The sequence below is a fragment of the Cuculus canorus genome, chromosome 8 (assembly GCF_017976375.1).
Source record: "Cuculus canorus isolate bCucCan1 chromosome 8, bCucCan1.pri, whole genome shotgun sequence".
NCBI classification, from domain to species: Eukaryota; Metazoa; Chordata; class Aves; order Cuculiformes; family Cuculidae; genus Cuculus; species Cuculus canorus.
In genome coordinates, this window is record NC_071408.1 from 20,191,030 (window position 1) to 20,218,495 (window position 27,466).

At 38.9% G+C, this 27,466-nt stretch overlaps 1 protein-coding gene across 15 annotated transcripts in view; it reads right to left on the reverse strand.

Annotated features, from left to right (window-relative positions):
• FGGY (FGGY carbohydrate kinase domain containing) overlaps nucleotides 1-27,466 on the reverse strand; it is a 158,307-nt gene that overhangs the window by 27,962 nt on the left and 102,879 nt on the right. For 14 of the 15 annotated variants that reach the window (XR_008450974.1, XM_054073028.1, XM_054073033.1 and 11 more), the window contains 6 exons: nucleotides 18,105-18,212; nucleotides 14,185-14,246; nucleotides 8,990-9,137; nucleotides 7,249-7,323; nucleotides 3,492-3,612; nucleotides 93-187 (listed from right to left, as the gene is read on the reverse strand). Coding sequence is in view for 14 of the 15 variants with exons in the window: in XM_054073028.1 (XP_053929003.1) it covers nucleotides 93-187; nucleotides 3,492-3,612; nucleotides 7,249-7,323; nucleotides 8,990-9,137; nucleotides 14,185-14,246; nucleotides 18,105-18,212 (609 nt within the window). In the remaining variant the exon portion in view is untranslated. The remainder of the gene's footprint in view (nucleotides 1-92; nucleotides 188-3,491; nucleotides 3,613-7,248; nucleotides 7,324-8,989; nucleotides 9,138-14,184; nucleotides 14,247-18,104; nucleotides 18,213-27,466) is intronic. The other variant, XM_054073034.1, reaches the window with a different exon arrangement.

Consider the following 27,466-nt stretch of genomic DNA (forward strand, 5'->3'; position numbering starts at 1 on the left):
TTTCCACTTGAATTGAAGTCTGCGCGTGGTGCAAATGTCAAGTATAAAATGCTTTAAAACTGGGGGAAAAAAAAAAATCAGGTACTGTATACCTGTATAGATGCAAAATCTCCAGAAGCACAAGCTCCAAGAACAGCAGCACCCACTAAAACAGACTCCACTTCTTTGGACAGGACAACAGGCTTGCCTATACAAGAAAAAGCCACGCCTCTGTTAGGAAGAATATAGCAGCACTGCATTAGCAACACAGTAAGTAATTAAAGCAAAAAAAAAAAAAAACACAAAGAAAAAAAGGCATTAAAAAGAACATGAAAACCATGTTGATAACTCTGCTCAAAGCTACAGTTTACTGTAGATTAACGTGAATCTCTCTGCCTGTGGTTCCAGGCTCTAAGAAAAATGCAAAATTTAAATAAAACACTTTCAGCAAAATATTAACGCAGAACATAAAGCACACAAAGAACAAAGCCCCAGATCTTTGACGCTGGCTATTTATCTCAAAGGGCTTGGTATAAAACTATTATGCACACCCTTCAATCCCACGTGCCTATTAAAAGTCAACCTTGAGGGAAGAAGAAGGTGGTATCCTTCTTGTTTCTTTTGCAACAAAGAAAAAAAAAAAAGGCTGCTGGTGTTTATTTTTAAATATACAGCCAGCAAAGCCAGTCTGGTTTTGCTGGAAGACACGAAAATCTAAGTAGTAAACTTTCAAAAACTATGTATGAAATTATGAGAGAAATCATGTCTTCCAAATTGAGCAAGATATTTGAAAACAAGATTAAAACACCAGAAAAACAAACAATCAAACTCAATATACATTCTGAAGTAGAATTAAAAATTATTGTTTCATCACCCAGAGGTATTATTATGAAAGTACTTTCCCTCACTACACAAAGTTTTCTAGAAGACCTGTATTATTAATGCAAAAACAGCAGGAAAAAAGGGCAATAAATAAAAACCTGTCCCCTTCCTCGATTATCTTTAAAAAAAATCTAAATCAATAGCCTAAGCTTAAATACTTTCCTAGCTACACTTTAGTTGTTCATCCTCACTAAGCCCAAGAATTTAATATTCCTACAGTATTTGGCATGTGTCTAAATTTCCATTACTGAGATAATTTTATTCAATGAATGATGATGCAAAGCCAGTGGTGGGAGGAGGCTTCCTTCTGTGAATAGCCTCAGTGATATTATACCTCAAAAAATGCTGCTCCTGAGAGCCAACTGTAAGATTAGAAGGAGGTGAAATTTGAAGGGAGATCTAAAGTAAGCCATAAATAACTCCTACAGAGGAAAAGGCAAATACACTCTTTTCAAAATGAGAAATAAAACTATTAATATAAGACCCAGTTACTGATACAAAGTAAATTGACTTTGCACCCCAGGCATCCAACTACACTATACTAACTTTGCACTGTTCCACTGCTGTGGAGCTCCTTACAATCAGCTTTCAATGGCATAAAGGTGCCAAAGTGGTCTTTCTGCCATTTCTTCCCGCAGTTCGCAGAGGCAGAGTGACAGGGAAAGCAAGTGGATACAGTGAGATCTTGATGTTTGATTCCTGGAATGAGTACTAACAGCAGTGTAATTACAGCATCCCTTAATTTCCCTGACCAAACAAACTCACCTTAAAAATATTAGTGAAGGATCACTGACCTGAGCATTCCTCTGGTTCAGAGGGACCACAGCTCAGGACTTGGGTCAACTTGGAACAGATGCAGACAATCTAAAGCTCAAGCTTACAGCTACACGGCTGTTTGCCAGGCGTTGAAGCACTAAGCAATTCTCAGCGTACTCTAACATCTACTACACAGTTCCCCCGTCATCAGAATGAATACAGAATTCTTACCAGGCAAACAAAAAGATCAAGATACTTTTTAAGTGGCCTGCAAAATTATCTATTGGATGTCTGCATGGCTGAGTCATGGGCATTTGCTGCTAACAATAATAGATTCAGATTTTTTCTTTTCGGGAAAGAATGGGGGATTGATCCTGGAATGTTAGTTATTTTATCTGATAGGCTCTAATGAGTTCAACACAACCAAGAGCATTTCAGTTAGATGAACTCTGACATCCCTTGTCAGTCACTGATTTTACAAATAGGGGAGAACTCCAGACTGCAAAAAGGCCTTTTTGTGCTGAATTGTACTTGGCCATTAGTTACAGTCAGAGAACTTCTGATTACATTTTAATCAGAATACCTTTTCATGGATCTTTTGTCTTACACATCATGAACCAGCATCCTAACTCTACACATAGCTGAAATTCACCTAAAACATTTCAGTTACATATGGAAAGGCAGGGACTTCACAACATCATTTTTCACAAACAGAAAGCATCAATGTGACTACAATGTATTTAGTGAATTTTAAGGTCAATAAGCATTATGCTTTTTGCTTCTCCACTTCTGTTTTCAGCTCTGGTAAGTACAGGAGTACATTTTCATCTTCCTTCCTACATCAAGGTTATGATGTGTGGTTTCTTGCTAGGGCAAGTCAGATCTCCAGGCCAAATGCCCCAGATATGAGCCCTAAGTTTTATTCACGATGGCTCAACTGGTCTAAATTTGAAACATACCCAAAACACACATCACTCAAAGTTTCCTTGAAGTCCTTTACACTACATTTTGTTATTTTTTCCACATTTTTTAAAGTATATCCAACTGACTCACAGGTGTGCTAGGATGTCCAACACTCACAGACTTGAGACCAAAAATACCACGCAAGCCTGAGACCTCCTCTTGTAAAGAGCCACATACCCAGGACCTTCCTGCCACCAATTCTACAAAACCAAATGGAACACCATACAGAGGCAAGAATTCAGAAATTGTCCCCTAAGCCATATTAATGATACAGACATGGAAGTAATTCAGAAAAAAATTCTTCTGTATAATGAATACAATGTCCAGCGTGAGTAGGAAGCATCAGGAGAAGTCCAACAAAATTCAAATCAGATGAAGCTAACGAGGGTTTTAGTGAAACACATCTTACGCATGTTCACAAAATTCACTGGGCATTATCCTTGTCTAACTAACTTCTTGTAATCTGGCTGAATGGGGTAATTTCTATAGAATGTTTTGAATAGTTTTTAAAAATTTGACAGTGAGAATCATCTCTTACATGCAATTTATACATACTGGTTTGAAAAATTCCATACAAAATTTTTATATCTATTCTACTGCACTTTCTTAAAAAAAAACTTTAAGTTGAAGATCCACAGACTGGCTATCATGCTGGAGGTTTCTCCAGAAGCCCATTTTCTAACAATACAACATATGGAGCTTTGTTTGCACCGCATCTCTGTGGTATCCAACTGTCTTTAAATTTCAGGAAATCCAGTCTTACAGGAAGTAACATTTCATTACACATTTTTGTGCCAACCAGCCAAATACAGCCCTGTATAAAGAAAGTATTCATTTTTCCAAAGACAAAGTATTTAGCCACCTAAAATAAAGTAGTTCACAATCCATTCTCCGCAATTCCTCTAACTTACCAGTAATGTCAGCGTGCATCTGCACAAACAGAGGGTTCTTGCTCAGCCCACCGCACAGAAACAGTGTGTTGATATGATGTCCTGCAGCCTGCATGGTTTCCAAAATATGCCTTGTTCCTAACTTCAAAAAGGGGGAAAAAACAGTAAAACACCCAGATGAGCACAGGAGAGCAGCCATAGGAAGAGATCTTAAAGTACAATTTGCTAAAAAGAATGATACTGCTAAAAAGAATGGTACTAACGGCCCCTACCAGTAACTCAAGGGCTTGGAACAGACCTGCAGGGGTACGGCTTCCGCTTCGCTTCCAGCCAGTAATGGACATTGTAAGTAGAATGAGAAAAATCAAACAGATGGCACAAGGGTTTAGGAAGCCCATAGGCACAGCATACTGCACTAAATGTCCTGGGGCTGGCAGAAGAAGCAAAGACATACCGATATAGAATAATACAGGGAAATGGGACTTACAGGAAGTACTGACAAGGGAAAAGATGGGGATTATGAGAAAACACAGAAAAGGAAAAATTGGTGGCAGCGATAAGCAGGTGTTTGTGACCAACATTTCCAGACCCAGATAAAGCCCACATGGCAAAGACATCTTTACTTTGTATAGCAGCATTTGAAAATCACTCTCAGTAAAGAGATTTCAATTCTGAAGCCAAAGAGCAAGACAGAAAAAAAAAAAAAAAAAAAAAAAAAGGAGCAAATAAAAACCTGTATTTTCTGTCTTTTCAGCAAAAAGAAAAACCTGAAGAATTTTGTATTGGCTTAACTATTTCTCTTGGCTTTTGCCCTGTGCAAAATAAAATGTTCCATTTCATGTCTGGACTGATTGAAAATTCTAAAATGTAGGCATATTTTAAACTTTTTATTTACAGTCTCCATTCTGAGACACTCAAATCAGAACAGCTCAGTGTTCTGCTCTGTGAATGATGAAAGCAAATGTTCTGCCATTTAAAAAAAAAAATCTTTTCTCTTTTGTTTGCTTTGTTTGCCTCCAACTACTCATCAAAGTCAGCCTTCTCCCTCTTTCCTCCCACAAGAACATTTCCCATTTCTTTGACAAACTATTTGTCCAAAAATAATTTCCAGCTCTTCATAATACCTTGGAAGCTAGTTCTGAAATTCAGACAAGTCAAAATGCCAAATTCAAGACATACTTCTGCCCAAGCTGACTCTTTGTAGGTAGATTCCCCACAAAACAGAATCTGATCAAAGTTTCCACAAACTGTCACTTAAGTTTTCTTTATGCTATGCTGCAAGTTCATTAAAAGGTCTGCAGGCAGCAATAAGCCTCTCTTCAAATAAAAGCTACTGAAAATTGCAGCTAGCAGAGTTTCATCTGACTGGAGATGTTTCCCATGAATGACTGGCACCGCTCTGGACAGGCCTTCAAATGTATTTTGGTTTTTCAGGCAAGCAGTTATGAGGAACTTCTGCAGCCGCAACACCAGTTGACTAAATCCATCGCTTCCCTATTGACACAGAGGGCTAATTTCCAAATCACACAGCCACAATTTTAATTATGGAAAAATAAACAGCTCTAAAAAAGAGCCTGTCTCCTCAGGATGGGCTCGACCGCCACAATTATATCTCTGATCGTGTTCCCATCAGTCTAACTGCTGCACTGCATTTTGCAAGGAATAGTTAGAAGGATATTCTCTTCCACTACTTCTAAATTTGAAATTATTAACAACTTCTCTCACAACATACACACGTCAAAGATCCTGAGAAAGAACATGCTGTGAAAATTATTTTGTGTTTACCTGCCTGGAAAATTACATTCACATAGCAATTAAAATTAAAGCCAGGCCCATTTCACTGTGGGTGGGGGGGAGAACTAATTTAATTCTGGATTGGAGAAAATGCAAATCGAGGGGCTTCAAATGCAAATTTTATATAAAAAGAAAAAAGCGTCTCCTGCTGAAAAGAAAACTAGAGATTAACATTCTGTGGGCAGGCCTACGCTTTTTACAAGATTTTTACTCAAGGTTTAACGTCTACCTCACATCCATTGAAGAGAGCTAATGCTACAGGATTGGGGCTCTCCTGAGCATGAACTGTTTCCTTCAGAAAAAGTGAAGCTAATATTGTGAATGATGGATTATGGGAGGAAAATTAAATTCCTCAGGCATCACATTAGCAGTTCGTAAATATATCAAGTCAAAAGCAATTCTACTCTGTCTACTTTTTAGTTACTCTTTCAATAGTGGTTTAGGAAAAAAAGAATTTCCATTAACTTAGAATGAAAAGAAAACTACGGTATGGCCTTTTTACAGGAAATCATATGATCAGTGTAATTAGTTATCAAAAAGATATGCAGATGCTGAATTTAATGCTCACCACAGTATTTGCATTTTACAATAAAATTTGAGTTGTATCATATAATGAGATAATAGGTGGCTTTCTCAGGATTTCCAGCAGAGACTATTTCCACTTCGTTAGCACAACATAATAATGGAGCACCTGTTCAAAACTGCAAAGTTTCTTTCAGGGTCAGTATCAGTCATTGGCATTGTTTAAATTCTCATAGGCATTCTTATTTAAATGGTGGGATTATACTGGAGCAGCAGGTATAACCAAGCTACATTCATCCTAAGAAAGAACAAAACTCACAACAATGAATTGTGTTGGGTTGGGGTTAAGTTCTCCTTATTTGCTGAACAGGGAGGGTTAACATCTAAGAGAGAATCCACAGTAAATTTACAGCAGACGCCCACCCTCTATGTCCCAGATGGCTGACCCAGCCTAGCAAAGTTGTTGTTTAACCAGTAAAGGAGTTTGGAAGTTTTCCAATTGAACAGTTTTGTCAGGAAAACTCCCCAATTCATCAAACTGTTAATGTTTTGCAAAACCACCTCAAGTTCAAGAAACCTTAAAAAAAAAACCACACAAAAAAGATGTCAAAGGAACAGAGATTTCAGTCACCCGATGCTTGGGGACAGCACCCCACACTGAAAACACCCTGCACCAGGAGTTCAGAATGATTCCTTTGACTCGGATTATCACACCAAAATAGAACTTCTTGTGAACTGGAAATCCTGGGTTCCAGAGAAAATTAGGGTAGAAACAAAAGTATTCCAATAAAATAACCCATCTCTGCACGTTAGCAAACCTCAAGGACCTTTGATAAAGACAGTCTCCCTGTCTGCTTTTACAGCAGCACAGCCACGGGCCGAAATTGCTGCACATGAGACAACTGCTTGTCTTGCAGCAGAGAAACAGAGGGAGGAAGCAGATCTGGTCTTTTTGGTCTGTAGCATTGTGAACGGAATCACAGACCCACTCTGACTCGCTGTAGTACAGAGTTCTGACTCATTTAACAGACAAGCAGGGGAAATCCATGGATTTAGGAAGAAGCTGAAGCATTTTAGGGGACTGCAAGTTCCTTTATATAATTACCAAAGCTTTTTATTTTTCACCTCTCTCCGCTTCCCTCTAGACAGCCCCGTGTGTTTAACATTGCCCCCCAGAGTATCAGCCTCCTTCCTCACATCTGCACTGGAGGCAAAGGCTCCATTTACAGAAGTGCCATAAGAAGAAAACTTTTCAGGGGAACATCTTCTCCCCAGCCTACCAGTCGACTACCCTACAGCTGGGAGTAGTCACCAACGGGGGTAAACAATATCTTGCTCCCTTAAGAAGCCCATTAAGTGAATTCATCTATTATTAGAAATCTGTTTAGCAGAAGGGAATGATCAGTCTGCCACCGAACATGAGACAATTCATTTATTCTTTTATGCACATAAAATGGCTTACAGCAATGGCTTGAATTGTGGCCAAGTAGATAAGGGCAAGTTCATCCAGACCCTGAGACAACGTTAATCCAACAACCTGTGCAAAGATCAAAAAGAAAACATGCAAATCCATCCAAAGTAAAACTCTATTATTTTCTATGGTTTCTTGTTGCAACAAGTTTTCAGTGCTAATTCTAAGCCCTACTTTTGTGATCTGTACACATAATGTTACGTTATTTGTGATCTGGGGAAGAACCACATAAATTGTTCTTGCCCTTGCAAAGAAATAAAGAACAAACAGCATATTGTATGGGATTAGGGACAGATTAACTCCGACAGTTTTATAGCATGACTCAGATATCGCTCGTGAATGTGTTTAATGTACTAATATGAAAATGCTATTACCCAAAAATAACTTTTTAAAAGTGTTTCTCCCCCTCCCTTCCGAGCACCCTAACACCAAAACACAATTAATAATTAAAGACTATATCGTAACCTTCTTTCCTCTGACACAAATCAATACTGCCCTGTAGTTTCTCTGGATTAATATCAACATAAGCAAGACCTGAATGTAGTCATAATTGTGGCAGAAAATATGTGCTGCTATTATCAGTATTTGCATACAGCCACTATACCAAGGAAATTCCAATTCTGCTGCAGCATATAATTCTTCCATAAAATAAGTATTAGTAGGACAAAAATATATATAAGCCATCATTTTTTTTCTTTTTTCTTTTTTAATATTTCCCTTGCTTGTGGTTTAAAATATGTTACCAGTGCTTCCACCTACCCTCTCCTATCTCAGCCTCAGATACAGCAGATATGGTGCTGGTGAGCACTTTGAGATGCTCACTTCACAGACAATATGCCATTGTGAAGCATATTTTTGCATTAATCATCAGTCATCTTGATATCATCAAATATACCCTTATGATAGTCTTCTATTATAGCCCTGCACAGTAACATCCTGGCTTGTGACCTAGCTGATCTAACACCATGAGGTTCAGTGAAACGAAACATCCAAACATTTAAAGATGGGCTGAAAATCTCTCCAGGAGAGGTTCTCTGGTGAGCTTCCAAAGGCTGCTCTTTCTGGTTCCAGATTGCAATGCTCTGAAAATTTCTTTGCGTAGAGCACAATATTTCAAGCCCTTTCAGTTCCAAAATTAGCAATTTTAAAATCACAAGCCACAATAAGATCAGGTTTAGCTTTGAACAAAGATGCACAAAGCACTAGGGCAGCATATTTCCAATCATGAGAGCAATAAGCAGAGCAACTTTTCAGTTTTTGTTGTAATTTACTACCCAGCAACTCTAATACAGCACATTTACTGAACATTTATCTGTTTAAATCAAGCAATCTCTCCTCAGAATATCTGATTCCTTTCCCAGGTAGGCATACTCAAATTTGTGTTGAAATTTATAGCAAGAGATATGCAAAATTCAGTAGACAGGTGAGTTAATAACAGCAAATGCTGCTAATCAGGGCTCTGAAATGCCATTTCCAGGAAAGATACTGGGACACACACGACACTCATCATATTTTGAGAAAATAAATGTTGCTGTAGTGACATCTCAACTACAATGATCTCTGGTTTTCTACTGAAACATTATCACGCTTTGAAATGCAGCAAGAAACCCAAATCCTATGGGATAGTTTAAATAGCTAAGGAGTAGTACACTCAAAATTGAAAAAAAGATCCTCCTATGCTATTTTTTTTTCCCCCATATTGACCTTTTTGCAAAGACAAGCTGTTGCTTACCATGCCCTTTAGTGTCAGATCTGTTAAGGGAGATCTGTTACCATGGAAATCTGGCCAAACATGTAAATCAACAGTGAGGAAACCCACAGGCAAAGATTTCTTAATCATATCCAGGTGACTGTTCAAGTATGTATATATATTGTGAGCGCTAGAAGAGAAACAGGTTGGGAAAAGAGGGGGGAGGGTTATTCAACAAACATAAAACATTTGTACTACTATCAAATGCAGAAAACCCACCAAAGAATGACAAATCCCAAACATAAAACAAAGGGGGAGAAATGCAAAACTGACTGCTTGCTGAACTGACGGCATTGCAGGGTGCAGGCAGTAGGGATGTGTATCTGCACATCCATCCAACAGGCCACCTGAACTCCGCAGTTTCACAGGATGAGGGGAGGTAAAGGCAGTTTGTGATATGGATTTTGTACGTTGCCTCCTAGCAGTCCCTAGAGAAGCCAGAGCTGTTCAGTATTTTGGGGGCTGATAATGCTTGTCTCTAACAGAAAGGTGCTGACGCTGTGAAAGAGAAAGCTAGAGAAAAGTAAGCTGAGAGAGAGGAATGAGGAGGATTCCAGAGAGAAATTAAAATCAAATTCCTTTACAACTGCTTCAAAATCTCTTTGATTAATCAACAGCACTGGACTCACAGCTTTCCTTTTTTAAACTGTAATTATTTCAATATGTGTTATGATTAAAATTCAGAACTAAGGGTGGAGGAGAGAAAGCAAGTGGCTGCTATTTCAGGGAGGAGCCGAACATGGGCCTGAATATGATTGTATGCAAGATCAGATGCTACACCCAACTCCACAGCATCCAACAGCCTTTTTCCTGGACGAATAGTTATCTTAGGACTAACTGAATTCTTCAGTGCTTTGGCTTGCAATGACTCTAGTGACATTCCAGTTAAAAAATGTTGCAATTATGCTTAGGGTATTTTTTTCAAACACTTACACTATCATAAACGGATTCATATATATTTTTCAACTCCTCTGAAATCTCCAAGAGGGGTATTTAGTTCTCGACATGTGGGTCAATAATAGCATCTAACCTTAATTACAACTGATTAGTCATTGTCTCATCCACTGTAGACCTAAACAGTGATATTCATTTAGCCTCTACATGTATATTCAATCACGCACTAATGAGATCCCTGAGGGAATTTGGCATATGCTTTACTAGTTTGACTTCTGACCTGCTAGCAGCTGTATATTTATACTTTGCATTCAACCATTCAGCAGCATGTTTTTTCAATTATAACTTACCATGTGTATGCTATCAGAGGATATCATTCAAAATGAAGTACACTTGGAAGACATTAAAATAGCTAATTCACATCATTATTCACGTACTTTAAAATGTACTTTATGTGTCTTCCTGGACCTGAATTATGATAATTTTGAGGTCACAATCATTTTTTTCCCCCTTGTTGTAAAAGTGGCCCTATTTTCTTCATCACTAAGGACTGCACTATAAGCAGTACATACTAAGGACAAAGTAATTTTATCTCCAGTCTAAGTCTAAGTCTAATTCATGGCTTGGCTGTTGGGAAGGAAAAGAAAGGAAAACTTCACTTAACCACAAACCTACCAGACACCCCAGTTTCTATCTGATCTCCGTCCTGCTTGACTACTCTTGCAAGGATTAGCCATTTGTCCAGCTCTGACAGAACACAGGGACCGTACAAAAGAGGCTGAAGTTCAGCCAAATATGCTTAAGACTCACATACCCATGGAATTACACTTTTTTGCCACCTTTTACTTTTCATTTTTTTTATACATACAGGTCCAAGGCACTATGTTCAGGCTGAGCAACCAGCAAAATCTTTCAAACACTTGCCAGTTCCAGTTTCTGCTATGTTTGTGTTACACACGGTATTACACCATCAGCTCTCTGGAGCTGCTTCTGTTCAGTTCTACGAGAAGGTATCAGCAGCAGCTGGATCTGACTTGCAGCATCAAGCACAAGCTATTTACTTCAAATACGCTGAAAATGGAAAATAAGAAATCAATGCAAGTTTGCCCAGGCTTATGTTCATATTAGGGACATAACTTCAAAAAGCAACAAGAGGATGGCATTTAATCTGTTCAAAAATTCTGGAAGATGCCAGCAGGTGTCTTTCAGGAAAAAAATCTAGACATTTTAGATTTCTTAACCTAGAAAAAAGGACCTTACAACATCTAGAGGTACAGAGAACTGCAAATAAGATTATTGTGTTCTGCTTGGAAGATCCCAAAACTGCAGATAACGTGTGTGTCATTTCACTGCTTTTTTTCAAGAGCCATCTCTTTAGCTCGGGAAATGGCCCCGAGAAGAGAAGGAAGGGCAATTCTGTCCTAAAAAACAGTGCCTTCGTGAAATGCCAAAGGGTGTGTAGTCTTTGCTGTCAAGCAGTTAGATACTTTTTTCCTCCAGAAGTTTAGAAACTGTTACTCCAGAAAACAGAATTATTTAAACTTTAAAGCATAAATGATCATCTTATTTCTTTTTTTTTTTTTTTAACCTCCAATTCTAGTCTAACTATACAGGATTTAATGCATCAGCCGATGGCTGGGTGACAGACCTACATGATAGATTAGAGTGAAGAGAAAAAAATTACTGAAGAACAGTCATTTCTGCAACTCACTGAACTGCACTAAATAACCCAGGTTTTGTTGCTCACAGAGTATGCCAATTAGGTAGACCAAACGCTAAATTTACAGCTGTCCAGAAAATCCTCATGTAATTCAACCCTCTCCACTTCCAGTAAAAGAAGGGAAAAGAGAATGTAGGAATAGCACTGGGAGGATTGCCCAAGACTGGTCTTCAGCACAAGCGGCCAGTGGGAGCTGGTTTCTGGCTGGTTTGTATAAGCCACTCATGCCCTAACAAGTTACCACAAATTACTAAAACAGTGATAAATTCAGCTTGCAAACTCTTTCTCCTTGCACAGGCAAACGAACAGAAATCTGCACAGTGAAGCTTCTGAGATCAGCTGCTCAGCAGTTTGCCATTGCCAAACCTACTTATTAGCAGCATTAGGAGCCTGGGAGAAAGGAAAGATAGGCTTAGGAAGGCACAAGTGGGCAATAGGCAGCAGCAAGTAAAAGGCACAGATGACCTCAGATGTTTTTAATGATCCAGACATGCATATGCTCTTTGTCACTACAAAATCAGCCTAACTCTTCAGTATTGTACCTACTGTAGGAAGCAAAGGTAAAATGCAATCGCACACACAGGATTCTCATTTTGTTTTCTTCCAATGACCATTTGCAATGGCTGAGCAGATATATAAAGTCCTACACCCACACAGAGAACATACTAAACAGAATACACCAGATTCCCTGAAATATTCTGCTGAGATTTCCAGGCAAATAATTTATCGTCATCACCAGCAATCCACCCAAACAAGACACTATGTTCTTATTAAGTATATCGCTTAATGTAAATAAACACATAACCCAAAGTTTAACACTGTTCACAAAAAAAAAATGCCTCACACTTGCATAGCTCTGTGTGTAGAAAGATATGAAGAAAGTTCAATTTTCAAAGTTCCTGATTTTTGTTTGTTCAAATTAAATCCTTTAAATTTAACAAATATTTGAGAAGGACAATGAGAAGGAGGATAGGTGGGATTAATAAGAGACCTGTTTACTAAATTTACAGCTATCCAAACATTTCATTAGGAGTAATATCTGGAAAACACTATAAAAATGCCATTGAGCAAATTAACATTATAAAACTCTATCATCCTTTTTATAAAATACTATAAACCTTTTTAATAATGCTATCCTCCACAGTTTACAAACTGCAGGAGACTCAAATACAAAGTTACAACAACATGCACTCAGATAAGACAGAGTTCTATTCCTAACCTTCTGTATTTGGTGTCCTATTCACATCACCATCACTTTCTGCACTATGAAATTAGTTCTGGTCAGCCAGTTCAGCACTAGACCTAGTACAGACAAGCAGAACGCTATATACTCATTTTTCCAAAACAGAAAAAGTGGCTTATCTTGAACTACAGACTAAACTAATCGTTTGTCTTATGTTTGTGCTTCATACGATGGCACTGCAAAAATAGCCTGGAAGCCAATATTTTGGAAAAAAAACCCAGATCAATCCTTATTCCAAACATACACAGACACATTTATTTCATGATTTCCTTGCTTAAAGAACCACAAAGAGAATTCTAGGAAGCGTGAATTTATTTCACATCGACTGAAGCCCAAAACATTTCTCAGAATCCCAGTCAAGTTCTTAACAAACAAATAAGGCACTGGACATTACAAAAGCATGGAATGGTCATCCAGAGAAGCCAGGTAGCTTTATTTCCCCCCAAGGAGGACTGAAAATAATTGTATAACTGCATGTACTTAGCACATCTATCAGGACTGACCCTTGCCTTTTAGGCCAGAGTGATAAACTGAAGATGAAATGTGAAGCTTGCTGGTTTTTTTTTCTTTAATCCAAGGAGGAAAAAGAATTAAAAGATCATCAAATTTTCATCCAGTGTGCCTAACTGTTCAGCTAAAATCTCTCTGGGAGTAACATGAACCATCTCAACAGAAATTCAATCCAAAATAGCTTGAGAAAGTCCAGATCTAACAGAAGTGTCTGGACTAACTTCATCAACTTCTAAAGCAAACCAAACTAAAATTCCACATTGCACACAGCCTCCTGCTAAAGGAATCCTGGAGTTACCTCCAATTCACTCCTACATCTTAAGTTTTGTCTGAAAATTCATCCTGGTTTTCTCTGTTCCATTTGTGCTGCCATGCAGGAGTTTTTCATACTGTGGCTAAAAACCTTCCTTTATATAACAGTTCAAAACATATTGAAAAATATATTCCTAATTAAGCTATAGCTCATCCTTGGAACTTAATAGTGTTGCCTGCTAATTAAGACATATCATTTACCCGAGGTATAAAGGTCTACTGACCACAGCTGATGCTATGGTTTGAAGAAATACCCTGGGCTAGATATAAAAGAAGTTGAAAAGCAGAAAGTTAATATTACCACTTAGATATGCCGAAGGTATCTGAGGGGAGTTTAATGCTTTCATCTTTGAGCAATCACCTGGCAAGCATTTGTAAATACTCCCAGCCCACTGTCAGACTGTGAATGCCCAGGCTTCCCACTGCTGGGCATACAGTGTATCATCAATTTGTAAGGCAGGTATGTGATAAAAGTGATAAAAGAATAAAAACAGTAACCTGGCTGCAGCTTTTGACTGTAATTCTGGGAAAGCGACATGGCCTCGGACCACGTGATCTATCTGAAAAAGAGGAAAGCAACATTTTTTGAACAATTACATCTTAAAAATTCAGTCCCAGAAAAGGGTTATGCAGTGTCATAAATTTAAAAATATAAGACCATTTCTAAATTACTCATGAGACATTAAGTCCTAGTGAAGCCAATAGCAAAACTCCCACTGATATTACCAGATTCAGGTTTTGGCTTAAAAACAGTAAGAAAAAGCAACCAATGCTGCACCAAAGCCAGGCAAAATGCTAAGCACGCAGTACCTCAGTCAGAAGTGCAAGCTGAAAGGATGACTTTTTTCCTGTCCAGCACTATCTGAGATCACATCCTCTAGTCTCTTCCTATTCTCTTGCATGCACACCCTCATCGGAATTCTACCAGGAGCATCTTCTTGGCTCAAATCCTTACATCTTTCTATATCATCCTGCTATAATAAAATAACAAGGTGTGTCCTCATTCTGACAGATGCTCCACACGTTCAATGGAGGAAACAAAATGTATACCCTGACAAGCTACAAAAAAAGATGAGAATAAGCTCTGTCTATACTAAATTTATAAATTACCTCGTCCTTTTACTTCATAGTGGCTATCACTATTCACAAAACAAAGCATCAGGTAGAATAATATGGGCTTTTAAGACAATAATTCAGCAGATTTTGTGGACTCTTGATAATATCCCATTAGAGGTGAAAGTAAAAGCTAGGGAGGCAAAACTAGAGATACTCAACAGCACCAAGTATATTTGGCAATACTTACTGGCCTTAACCAGTGTAACAAAACACATAATGAAGCACACATATCTGAACATAGCAATAAAAATAAAGCATGCTTGTTCTTTCTGAGATTTACATGAAGAACAAAACTCAAACGTGCACCCATTAGAAACAACACTTAGGCCTGAATTTTGTATCTTTTATGATCTCTTTAGAACATAGGAGCAGGTCATAAACTCAGAAATAAATCTATAAATAAATATCACATAATATTTATGTCTTATGAGAACACTTTACGCTAAATGTTAAAGAAGTTACGAAGTCAGATATTTAAATGCCCTTTATTCCAGACACAGCCACACGAGGGTTGCATCTAGAAACCCTTTTCTGCTAATCTTTATTTTACAGTTTGCAATGATGTCATACCATCCTTTGACTCTGTCATGCAATATCTTCCTTCTGATAAATTTTGAAAGTCCAGTGCAAAAAGCCCATCTGAAAGGCAAACAAGTTTTTTCAAAACAAGCCAAGCTCTGAATTCTTCATTTAGACTCTACCAGTTTTCAAAATCCAAGAGACTTTTTTCACAGCTGTATCACCAAATAGAATTTTGTAAAGGGAAGTGTATCAGTTTTACTTCTACGGACTGTTCAAAATTCATTAAAAGAGTTCACCTTTGGGCACAGAGAAAGCAATGGACAGAATCCCAAAATGTCAATTTTTTCTTGTTTTCAGAAAGCTTGAAGTAGGAGAAAGAAAGATCATTCACAGAATCACAGAATCACAGAATCAGAATCACAGAATCACAAGGTTGGAAAGGACCCATTGGATCATCGAGTCCAACCATTCCTAACACTCCCTAAACCATGTCCCTCAGCACTTCATCGACCCGTTCCTTAAACACCTCCAGGGAAGGCGACTCGACCACCTCCCTGGGCAGCCTGTTCCAGTACCCAATGACTCTTACTGTGAAGAATTTTTTTCTGATATCCAACCTGAACCTCCCCTGGCGGACCTTCAGGCCATTCCCCCTTGTCCTGTCCCCTGTCACTTGGGAGAAGAGCCCAACTCCCTCCTCTCCACAACCTCCTTTCAGGTAGTTGTAGAGAGTAATAAGGTCTCCCTCAGCCTCCTCTTCTCCAGGCTAAACAACCCCAGCTCTCTCAGCAGCTCCTCGTACGACTTGTTCTCCAGCCCCTTCACCAGCTTCGTTGCTCTTTTCTGGACACGCTCCAGAGCCTCAACATCCTTCTTGTGGTGAGGGGTCCAGAACTGAACACAGTATTCGAGGTGCGGTCTCACCAGCGCCGAGTACAGAGGGAGAATAACCTCCCTGGACCTGCTGCATTCCTGCTTTTAAAAAAGGCTACAGCTTTAAAATTAGAAAGATAATGAGTACAATCTATCTTCCACACAGTGCACATACACCATTTCCACCTGTGACTCCCGATGCGTTTTCTGTACATACAACTTCAAGAAAACCACAAGATATTCTAAGAATGTTTTAATAAGACAGCATCCCTAACATACCTAACAGTAGTTAGAGCTGAATTTTCCTATGTGTCCTAGCAAGACCATACATTTCTTTAATGACTCAGGAATATCTTGTTCTCTGGTACTTTCTGAAAAACCCTAATTCTTATGGTACATTTTAAGTGTACCTTGAGCCAGCTGACAGAAACCCCTGACTGTCTCCTCTCTAGAGCTTACTTGAGCTTCTTCATCCACTTTAGATTAAGTGCATAGAGATTTCTCTCAAAAGTGTTAAATCATGACATGTTCTTACAAAGAAACGTACAAGATTTGCCATTTTCCTTTTGAAGTGATTTTGTCATGGCAATCGTTAAATTTTACTTCTGGTTGTGGCAGTTACCTATAAAATGGGATGCTGGTTCTAGCCCCATCCTGACCTGAAACATTTAAAGCACCCACATTCTACCTGCTACAAGAGCACTTTAGCTGTGAGGCTAAGCATGGCTTGGAGATGGGGTGGGAAGCAGAGGCTGCAGGAGAGGAACAGGGATGACTCTTCCACTTAAGCTGTGACAGTGTACAGAGAGGAAAGTCAGATTCACGAGGCCGAGGAGAGAGCACAGGAGGGAACACCAATTCATAGCTCAGCGCTTAGGGTGTGTCTGGGCTTCCTGATCCAGGATTATTTCTGTTTCAGGACGCTTTCATATAGAATGCATAAATGCAGTGATGCCTAAATCTGTGACTTCCTGGACACATACTCTGATTATTGGGCATTCAAAAAGGTGGGTGGTGCTAGGTCTGAGTAAGACGGCAATTATGCCTGCAATTTGTGACAGACCAAACCCACCTGTATGTTTTGTGAGTTTGCAGAGGATACACACAGGACTGGGCCCACTTCCTGCAGTTTCTCAAAGGAGTTTGGCACGTTTCCCCTGAGGGCAGGCAGTACTGCTACAGGGCAGTAATAGTACTGCTGCTGAGCAAGGACACACGCAGGGAGCTTTAGAAGCATCCAGGGTTAAGCGACCACTAAGGTCTTGCCGACACTTTTAGACTCAATCCTAAAGACTCTTTTACACATCTAGTCTTTCTTTAAATTTTACATCAGTGCTTTAGTTCTGCCTCCCTGTAAATAAGACAATTTATTTTTAGAGAATCCAGTCTGGTTTTAATTTTTATTGATAAATTAAATTAAATTAACCTAATATAGTTAAGACTCTTTGCACTCAAGGAAAGAATTGAGGTGACAATATCTAGACAGGATAACATGTTACTATATTACTATTCTGTCCATACAATCCATCTTCAATCTATGCCTGTCGATGAGCACAACTGTTCGTATAATGTGTATCATTTCCTCTATCTCAAAGGCTATCTCAGCCTCCTACTAAAGTAAAGAATGAATCCCTATTTGTCTGTAAAATATTAACAGTAATCATCATCATAAAAGGAAAGCGTGCCCTTAGTGCCCTGCCCCATAAATAATCTATCAGTATGCGAATGAACAGTTGGTAAGAGATGCAACAATCAACTAATTGTTTATTGCTTTCCACAGCACGGTAAGATCTTATGGAGGTTTTTCAGACAGACCTCTGGCTTAACGGACAGCACAGCTATCCTGAATGACAGCAGTTATAACAGACCTCTCATCTTGGAGTCTGGTTGTGTCTCCAAATACTTACTAGTTTTCCTGTAGCACTTTGACCTCCTTCATTCAACCACAATCCAGGTACCATAGCAGAAAAATAAGGTCCCCAAACACCAGGCACAAAAATGGGCGCTTCACTGACCTGGGAAAAAGCAAGAGAAAGCTCTTGTGAATCAAACTATGTGTAAAAGTAGGTAACTCACAACTCATGTTGGGCAGAGAGTCCAACACTGAAACAATTCCTGCTCCTCCACTGGAGTTACCAATGTGAGTTGAGGTATATAGGTAGAGATGTACTCTAAGGAGAATTGGGAGAAGCACGTCCCCCATTTGCATCCTTTTTCGACGACATGACACAACTGCAGCTACTGATTCACAACTCCCCCCACTCACTCCCATTTACAGACCAGCTGGGTCTGTAAGAAGTAAGAAATTTCAGGAAGAGCAGTTGTATTTTACAACGAGAGAGAGAAACTGCCCTGTTTCTCTGGAAAAACACCTTATTTAGCTTGAACAGTTGGATACAACACTCTGCCTGACAGTCATCAGAAAATATAGCAAATGTCATTGGTAACCAGTGTTTACAAGGCACTCATTCTGTACGTTTTCAGAGTTGAGGATCAAGAGGGAATCCTGCTGACAGAGGACAGCAAGGTCCCTCATGATCTGCTGTCAACTTCTGAGGCTTGCAGTCCAAGCTCCAGTGCTCTCACAATGCTGTAAGGAGAGTTAGAGGCCTTGGGTGGAAGCTGCAAATCTGGGCTGGGCAAAGAGCATTGGTTTGAGTTAGCCAAGAGGAAACGTTTGCCTGGGTAAACACTGGATTGTGCCCTTTACTTAGGCTTAGCCTTGCACAAACCGCTCCTTCCTTCACACCTATAAATTGTTTTATCAAGGCAGATATCTAAGCACTACCTTCCAGAAACTGAACAGGACTGCATTCTACTGCTTGTACACAAATACACCACCCACATATATAGTGATATCCTGCTCCTATGCAATATTTTAGTGGTTAGACCACTCAGGATGTGGGAGACACTGGTTCATTTCCTTTCTCTGCTTCAGAAGATGCAAACTGCCACTTAACAAGGATGGAGGGCATTTTCCTTTCTCTTACAAAGCTGTTTCGCTTTCAATAGCCTAGACAGTCTAGAAAGAAAGCATAAGGAGATTTGCTCTCTCCTCTAGCCAGTGAGGCACAGCACACGAGGGCAAATGAGACAGTGGCACTTGGGTCCTAGTACTTGCCACAAAGACTAGTTGTGTATTCTGCAGTGGTTGGACACATAATTTTTGCAGCGGAGACTGGAGAAGACAGGTCATTCATCCCCTGGCAGGTCACCTGCTGTTCTTGGAAGCATGATTCACATCTCTCTTCCAGGATCAACAGAAGCATATACATTTGAGTTATATGCAGCCTTGATTTCACAGGGAAAAGAGGATGGCAGTGTAGTCCTACACCTTCACATGATGCATAAATACACTTCCCATTAGTCCAGGTTATTGAGAAGGCTAAATTTGCAGCTGTTGTTCTCTAGAAGGTGGGAAGTGCTCCAAGAGGAGGAAACGAGAATACGTTAACAAAACAAATCTATAGTTTTACAATGCTGGAACAGCAAAAAAGAAAGGTCTTAGTCATTGGGGCAATGGGTTTTTGTATTTAGATCTTGGTTTTCATTAGCAAAATTCTAGATCCATTAAAGGATGCTGGAGGTTTGCTACTGATTTCAATAAGATTGGATTTCACGTCAAAATAGTTTTGAGGACAAGTAATTAAAAATCCAGGCCTGTTCCTGTTAAAATTTCATGCACATTCTCCCTATATTTATACATGCCAAACTTTAAAGACAGTTTTTGCTAGCAACAAGGGAATATGCTCCAAGATGCAGTTTACTGGCATTTGTGCATCACACATGTTTAGTAAATACACCAGCGGGGAGGTTTCTGCACAAACAATAGTCTGCTCAAGCCATAAACTTACATCACAGCTGACTCTTGTCATAAAGTTAAGTAGGATAACAAACCAACAAAAACTGGTTTCTCAAAACATAACTGCAGTATCAAGAAACCCCGATTTCTTGTAGGTACGCATCTAGCAAACACAAGGATCTTCTCAGTTCCCCGCTCTTAGCTCTAACGCAGTGACTTACTTTCACTAAAGATGTATGCGTGCACATGTGTCTGTGCGTCTGCATACGATTTTGGCTGGATAAACACATTAAAAAGCAAGAATAGCTGCAAGAATTTAAAAAGGCATTTATGACTCCAAGTGGACAAAGTTACGTCAAATACATTGCAAAGACATTTGGTTTTGTTTTATTTTCTCTTAAAACTACAAATTAATACAGCTTTGAGTTTTCAACACCTCTATGGGGCAAGCCTTCTTTTACAATTTCAATAACAAAATCAAGTGCAACAGAAAGCAAATCCTAAAATAACTTCATTTTTAGACCAATTCTACATCACTGACCTTAATGGGAACACAGCATAAGGTCAAAAATCCCTGTTAGTATCTGCTCCAAACTAGTGATGGAAGCATGCCAAGAACATAAGCATCCCATCTCGTTCCCATCCTATAGCTGTGGACGTGCAGCATATCTCTGCTGGTGGAAGGGAACATTTAGGGCAGAAGGGGCCCGGGTTTCTGAAGTCTCATCTCAAAATATTTTTGATGCAGCAAACTCCACAGTACTCTCTACTGTGACTTCTAAAGGAAGAACCCAGCTAGATGACCAGGCTTAAAATCCAGTTGCTGTGTAATCTGAAGAAACCAATTAATCTAAGGATATCAAAGGCACAAAGATACTTTTTGAACACATGGGCAGTACTAAGCATCAAGAAGGAAAATAGAGTTTAAAAATTTTTTAAATCTTTCTTCTGTCATTAGTTCACAATTTACTAAGTTGTCCAATGTGTCCAATAACACTAAAAGGTTTAGATAGGTTAAAAGATCAAACTTTCCCTGAAGCCAGTACTTCTGGCCTAATATTTTGGACACCCACAGGAATTTGCCAGGACAGGATATTTCCGTGCTGGCTTTTCTCAAATTACACTGAGACTTTCCTATCATCTTACCACTGAAGTATCGTTTGTACACATTCCAGCAAACTTTCAACACATAAACGGAGCAAACAAGAGAGCTGCAAATAGCCATACTGATGAAGATACCCAGTGGGGTAGCAGGTTATCATTTTTAATTGCAATAAATATGGCATAATCAGATTTCCTAGTTCCTCCTCCCACTTAAAGAGTTTCATTCACATTTTGTAGACTCTGGGTTTTGATGCATGTGGAAAGTGAGGAAACTGAGAAATAAACTCTCCAAAAGAGACTCTCAAACTTTGAGAAGTAACGGGATGAACGCTATTCTGTAAATATAAGCATAAGAAATGGCAAATGGTTTCCATTTCCCCTCCTTGAAATAACTTGGACGCTGCCTAAGTTTTTCGAGCCATGCAGCAGCTGGCATTTGTATTTTCTCAGTAAAAAGTCCAAATTCTGTTTGAGCATACATACCACCCAACCCCACTGAAACACAGGACTAGACATAAGCGAAAGGATGGAGATACAGTGCAAAGCTTGCCACAGAACCCAGAAGACAAGCACAATTTGCCAGACTCACGGCTATTTTTATTACACTAATACCATGTCCTTTTCATAGCTTTCTATTGCCTTCAGACATTCTTATGATCGTATAGGAAGATCAATGTGCTGTCATTATTTTTTTTCCTTTAATGAGCTTAAGAAAATCCTTAATCTTTTTAGTAGAAAAACAACATCTGTTTTATATATATGGGCAACTGATTTTTATTTTTAAAGCAAATAAGAGATGTCATCCTTCTTTGAAAGTTAAAATATGTATTTGAAAGGGACCTTCAGTTTTTCTGCCTTCTATTTAACTTAAATTCATCCTATGGCACACTGCTATTGTGAGGCATATTAACGTTTACTGTTTTTTACATATAGTAAAACTGAAACATGAAGCTGATATCCTCTGCTAGATGTCAGAATGATCTCTGCACAATTATTGCAGCAGGAATTTGAAGAGGGGAGATGAGAAGAATCTGAACTTATTCACACTTTGAATCATAAGCAGCATCTATAAATACTTCAGTTGAACATATTCACACTCAGACAATTGCACTCATCTGTGAGGACAGTTACTTACTGAAGTGTCACACCCAGACAAGCAATTCCACCTCAGAGCTGCTGTTTTGGTGGATGGAGAAGAAATCTTTTCTGCAGGAAAATGTCACCTTTCCATGTTTCCCCAATATCTGTATTCCCGCTTGCTCAGCCCATCATTTTAGATGAGATGAGCATTAAGCAGTTCCAAGATTTTTGCTCATTTGAAGGCAAAGAGAATTCGCCACCTTCTGAAAGGGAGAAAAAGCAGAAAAAAGTTCCGTCTGAGAGGATTTAACCTCACTGCGTGCTTCATAAAAGATCATACTAATATGTAAGATATGTAAACATTATAGAGCAATCAGAAACAAATGAAATGATGAATTCAGTTTAACAATATTCAGCTGTGGTACAACTGCCAGAAGGCACTTTTTGTTATGAATAGATCGTCTGGATGAGTTACAGACAAGATTTCAACTCTGGCGTGTGCTAGGAAAATCAATGTCAAACTATCTAAGATCAGAAGGTATCAGCAGCACATCTGGCAGCCCACAGAAATGAAAAATGTCTTTAAAATACATAATGCTATGTAGAACTAAGCTAAAGTATTGAAAGGACCTGTGAAATGGCACTAATGTGAGATCCATTGTGTACTTAATTTAGTTTAGTCCTTCCCACTTGTCTCTCCCTCTAAAACAAAAACTGACAAAAAACCTACCTCAGTTGTAAAAGTCTATGTGGAAAAAGTACTGCTTACTGCTGTTAGGCTAACTTACAGCTCATGCAAGTGAATCGAAGGAGTCAGCGCCTTTAATCCAAACTCAGCTCAGTTTTCAGGACTGTCATTTAGTACAAGGAGCAGAACAGAACATGGGCCTTCACAGATGAGAATCACCTAAGCTTACAGCCATCCCATCAAACGAGCAAGTTGCAATGAGAGATTTATTTTACTTAGCTTTGCTTTGCTAGACTAGCCATAATGATCAAGCCTGTGTTTCCATCTCAGTTTTATTTAAATGTTACAGTAATCAGAGACAAGATAAAATAAAACAGGCTACACTGGCAAGAGCAGTTTTATGGAAGCATGAATTTCAGCAGAATTTCCCCCCTTAGCTGACACCATCTGTTGCTGGTGTAGGCTTACGCAAATTCATTACAACACCACTATCAGAGAATTTGGCTGTTACCTGAAGAGTAAATCTTTATATTAATAGGGTGTACTGCTATATATCCATCTTCTTCCATTTTATTTCTGCTTCCTAATACTGGACCCCTGATATCTGGCAGCATTCTAGTATCAGTATCAGAGCCTCTATTTACTTGCAGTGTGCCATAGGCAGAGAAAATCAAACTTCTGTGGAACTGTTCTTGATTTACACTCACTTACACGAAATTAAAATTAAGTCTTCATTTTACTGTCATAACTTTCTTAGAGTAACCATTTGCTAATAAGAAACGAGATCAGAAAATTTGTTTGAAAATCACCTCACTTATCAGCTTCTATAGCCAGAAATTCAAAGCTGAGGCAGGTATGAAAAAATAGCAAAGATATTAATGGAGAGTAGGGAAAGAAACAAGGAAAAGCACTATATCAGTCACCAGCTAATAAATGCTCTTTACAGTTCTGGACTTTGATCAGTGACAAGTCAAATACTTTCATTAACTTCTCCACTGACTTTAAACTTTCAAACCTTCTGACTGACTGTGGATTGAGAATACTGACATTCATTCAGTTCAGGGGTTTTACATTGATGTATAAAATCCTGTATTAAGAAAACTGTATCATTTTGCTTCCGCTGACAGATGGGTCTTATATAGCTATTAGACCACAGCTCTCTGACAAAGAATGAAAGAGATTCATTAAAAAAAAAAAAGGGGGGGGAGAATTCAAAGTGAAACCCAAGAATGTTTCATTTCTAGGTTTCTGGTTCAAACGTAGGTCATAGTAATAGCTACTGAATGTATGATTTAATAACAACACTTTCTGATGGCATATATACTTACTGGGCAGAGTTGGGGCATGCAATTGTATTTTCAGTGAACTGATCTCTAAAATTGCCATCCTGGCATTAATTCTCAAGAACTAAACAGGTTTAAAACCAAGCTTCCCCAAATTCTGGAAGCAATTCTTTAGGCTAAGCCTATGGCAAATATAGTCAACTTCTTCAAATAAATTTATTATTCACAGTAATTACATATTAAACACATAACAGCATGCAAGCTTTAGCCTGATGTTAAATATGTTTAAGAAAATAAGGTCTCAGAAAACAATAAGTGTACTTCAGAACAAGAAGGAAATTAAAATTTATTAATATTCCAATTCCTATAGGTCATATACAAGCAGTAATTTATTTGATTATATTTTAAGCTCACATCTCCTGGCTGTCATGGGTTTGCTATGTAGCTGCATAGCTTGCAGTGGCAAGTCACATCGTCTTCCTCCATGTGACAGGTTGGCATCCCTTGGGCCGTCCCCGGTGACAGTGTTGCTTTGCAATGACATTAAGACTAGGCCACAACAATTTTTGCACTGATCTAACTTTATCCCACTGAAAGCATGGAAGTTACTTGAACAACAACAACATAGATACAGAATGTGGACTTCAGGATTCTGCCTGAACACACGCATCCACAAATGATTTTGGTAATCTGTTTCCATGCAGCTGAAGAATTCTGGCTTATGTAATACCTTGCTGAAGATGCGCTCCATCTTTTGTGGCCAAGGCCATGCCACAGGCTGACCAAACCCAGAGACCTGGAAAGTCACTAAACCCTAGAGACTCCCATTTAGTTACGAGAATGGCAACAGAATGACTCAAAGCAAAAAAAAATTGTCTAACTACCTCTATCGAGGTTGTGCAACAATAAAATATTCAAAGACATCAGGCAGTATTTTTGGAGTATAAGATACTCTGAGATAAGATTTCTGACTGTGGAGCCAGGCAAGGTGGAAAGAGACAGACAGAAAGTTAGGTATCACCCAAACCAGAAAAAATCATGCAAGAGAATCAAAGGGTTCTGGGCACTGTCCAGAGCATAAACTTCTGGCCAGAGAGCAGTCTATGGTAAGCAACTTGAAACAGAATGTGCATTCAGTATTATTTTTGGCCCAAGTTGGCTTCTTTTGCATTGGCAGTAGTAAAGTCATGGTTTTATGTCACCCATGTTCCCTCACGACCTTTAATCTCATGGGAGGTGAGTGTAAAGAGCCACTGATTGCAGGCCTGCAGCTCTGGCAGAGGCATATGTGCCCATTCAATTCTCAGGGCCTGAGGGCTCTCAGAGGAGAGTTTACACCCAGAAACTGTAACTGAGAGGCTGAGAGAGAAGACAATGATATTTATTTATTTACACACCACGATAAGGTTAAGAACACAGGTCCAGCACACTTCAGTCCAGCAGCTCAGCAAGGTTCCAAGTGCAGCACACCCACAAAGGAGATTTCTGACAATACTAAAACAAAGACCTTTTTGGTTTGCTACTTATTCTGCACTTGATAATATCACAAACTTGTATGGCAAAAATCAAACCAATCACAACCACAGTAACACCCCGAAGAAAGAAATACCAAAATTAGAAACATGTAGGCTGAGATTTGAAATTCCTGATGATTATTCAGAACTCGTACTCCAGTTCAATCCCTGCTTTAGTTATTTGCCAGACAAAACTTTCAGTACAACCTAAAACTAGTGGACATAGTGGAATTCTTAGGGACTAGTGTTACCTCTTATTCCAAACAGTAACCCTTATCAGAAAGGCAGTAAATGCAAAGGACATGCATGTAGAACTATTTCTGATTTTCTATATTTTCTTTAAAAGATTAACTGTTCAACAGACTATAGACCAAACAAATATGTGATTAATCTCCATTAAAGAAACCACACTCCCAAGGCAACCTGATTGCCTCATCTCTGAAAATATTTCAGGTGGCTTATGCGAAGGGACTACGTACTGCACAACTGGCTTTAAATCTAGAAATAGATTTAAGCACAACTGGATTTAAAACAAGAATTAATTAGAGGAAAAGTTCATTGAGATTATTAAACATTTCCACTGTGAGATTTTCACTCAAGGCTAAATAAGGAAATGTATTTGGGTTTTTTTTTTGAGAAAATATGTTGAATCACAATAATATTAGTTATTCAACTTGTAGTTAATTCATATTTATGGGTATAAAGAGAGATTCACCTGGGCCAGTGCTTCCAGCTTTGGGAGCCAAAGCCCCAAACTTGTTCAAACCAGCATATTGATCATCAGCTTCCACAGACATGCGTTGATTTTCACTGTCTGTAGATCTAGGCTAACATTTGTATTTAAATGCTTAAATAAGTACTCTGATATCCAAAAAAGCCAAATACTCACATTTCCTACTGATGTCTGGCTCAAGAACTTAGAACATGAAGCCAGCTGCTTAGGTATCCAAATGTGGACTTGAGCACCTACCCTTAGGAAGTATGTTGGCCTTAGTTTTTTAGTGTCTATACTTAAGAATGCTAGCAAACGTCCATACAGGTGAGAGACACCTCTTCAGATGAGGGACAGTAGATACTTAGATACAGACGAAGAAGGAAATCTGCCTGCTTCTGCGTGTTCCTGTTCTTCATTTCCTGAAAGCTGGAAACAAGAGAGTTCTTGAAGACAGCTCCTGTGGTCAGCACTTTGTTTCTAAGAACACCACACTAGATCTTTAAGCACGCTTCAAACACTGAGAACTGGACGTGACTTTACTAGACATGCTCCTCACTACATACTTGAACGTTTATTGCTTTAAATCTAATCCATCAGCAGAAACTATAAGGCAGTGTTTGAGGGTTTCCCGCTCACCCAGAGGTTCCTGGTTCTTAAAACATTTAAGCATATCAATTAATATGTTGCTTAAAACTGACAACAACAAAAAAATCAAATTCAGCAAAAAAAATCCCTGTTTTACTCAGCTGTATTCTATTTTACCTTTCAAAATGCAATAGGTCAGGCCCTTGCCAAGAGCTGGGAATGCAAGAGGTCACAAGGCTGCACTTGTATAAGCAGCTTTTCTGGAGGTCTGCCACCAGAAGCCAGTTTGAAGTCGCATTTCTGAGAAAAAATTCTGACAATGGATACTGTGGGGCTTAAATAACTCACAGGACTCCTTAACAAAGCAACAGACCCCTCTACACAACAGCTCATTTTTATAATACATCGCAGCCAGGTCCAGCCACTTATCTGAGCTGACTCTGGGTATTTTACACTTCCTTTCAATATATTGCATCAGTTTTCAGCCAATGGTATGCA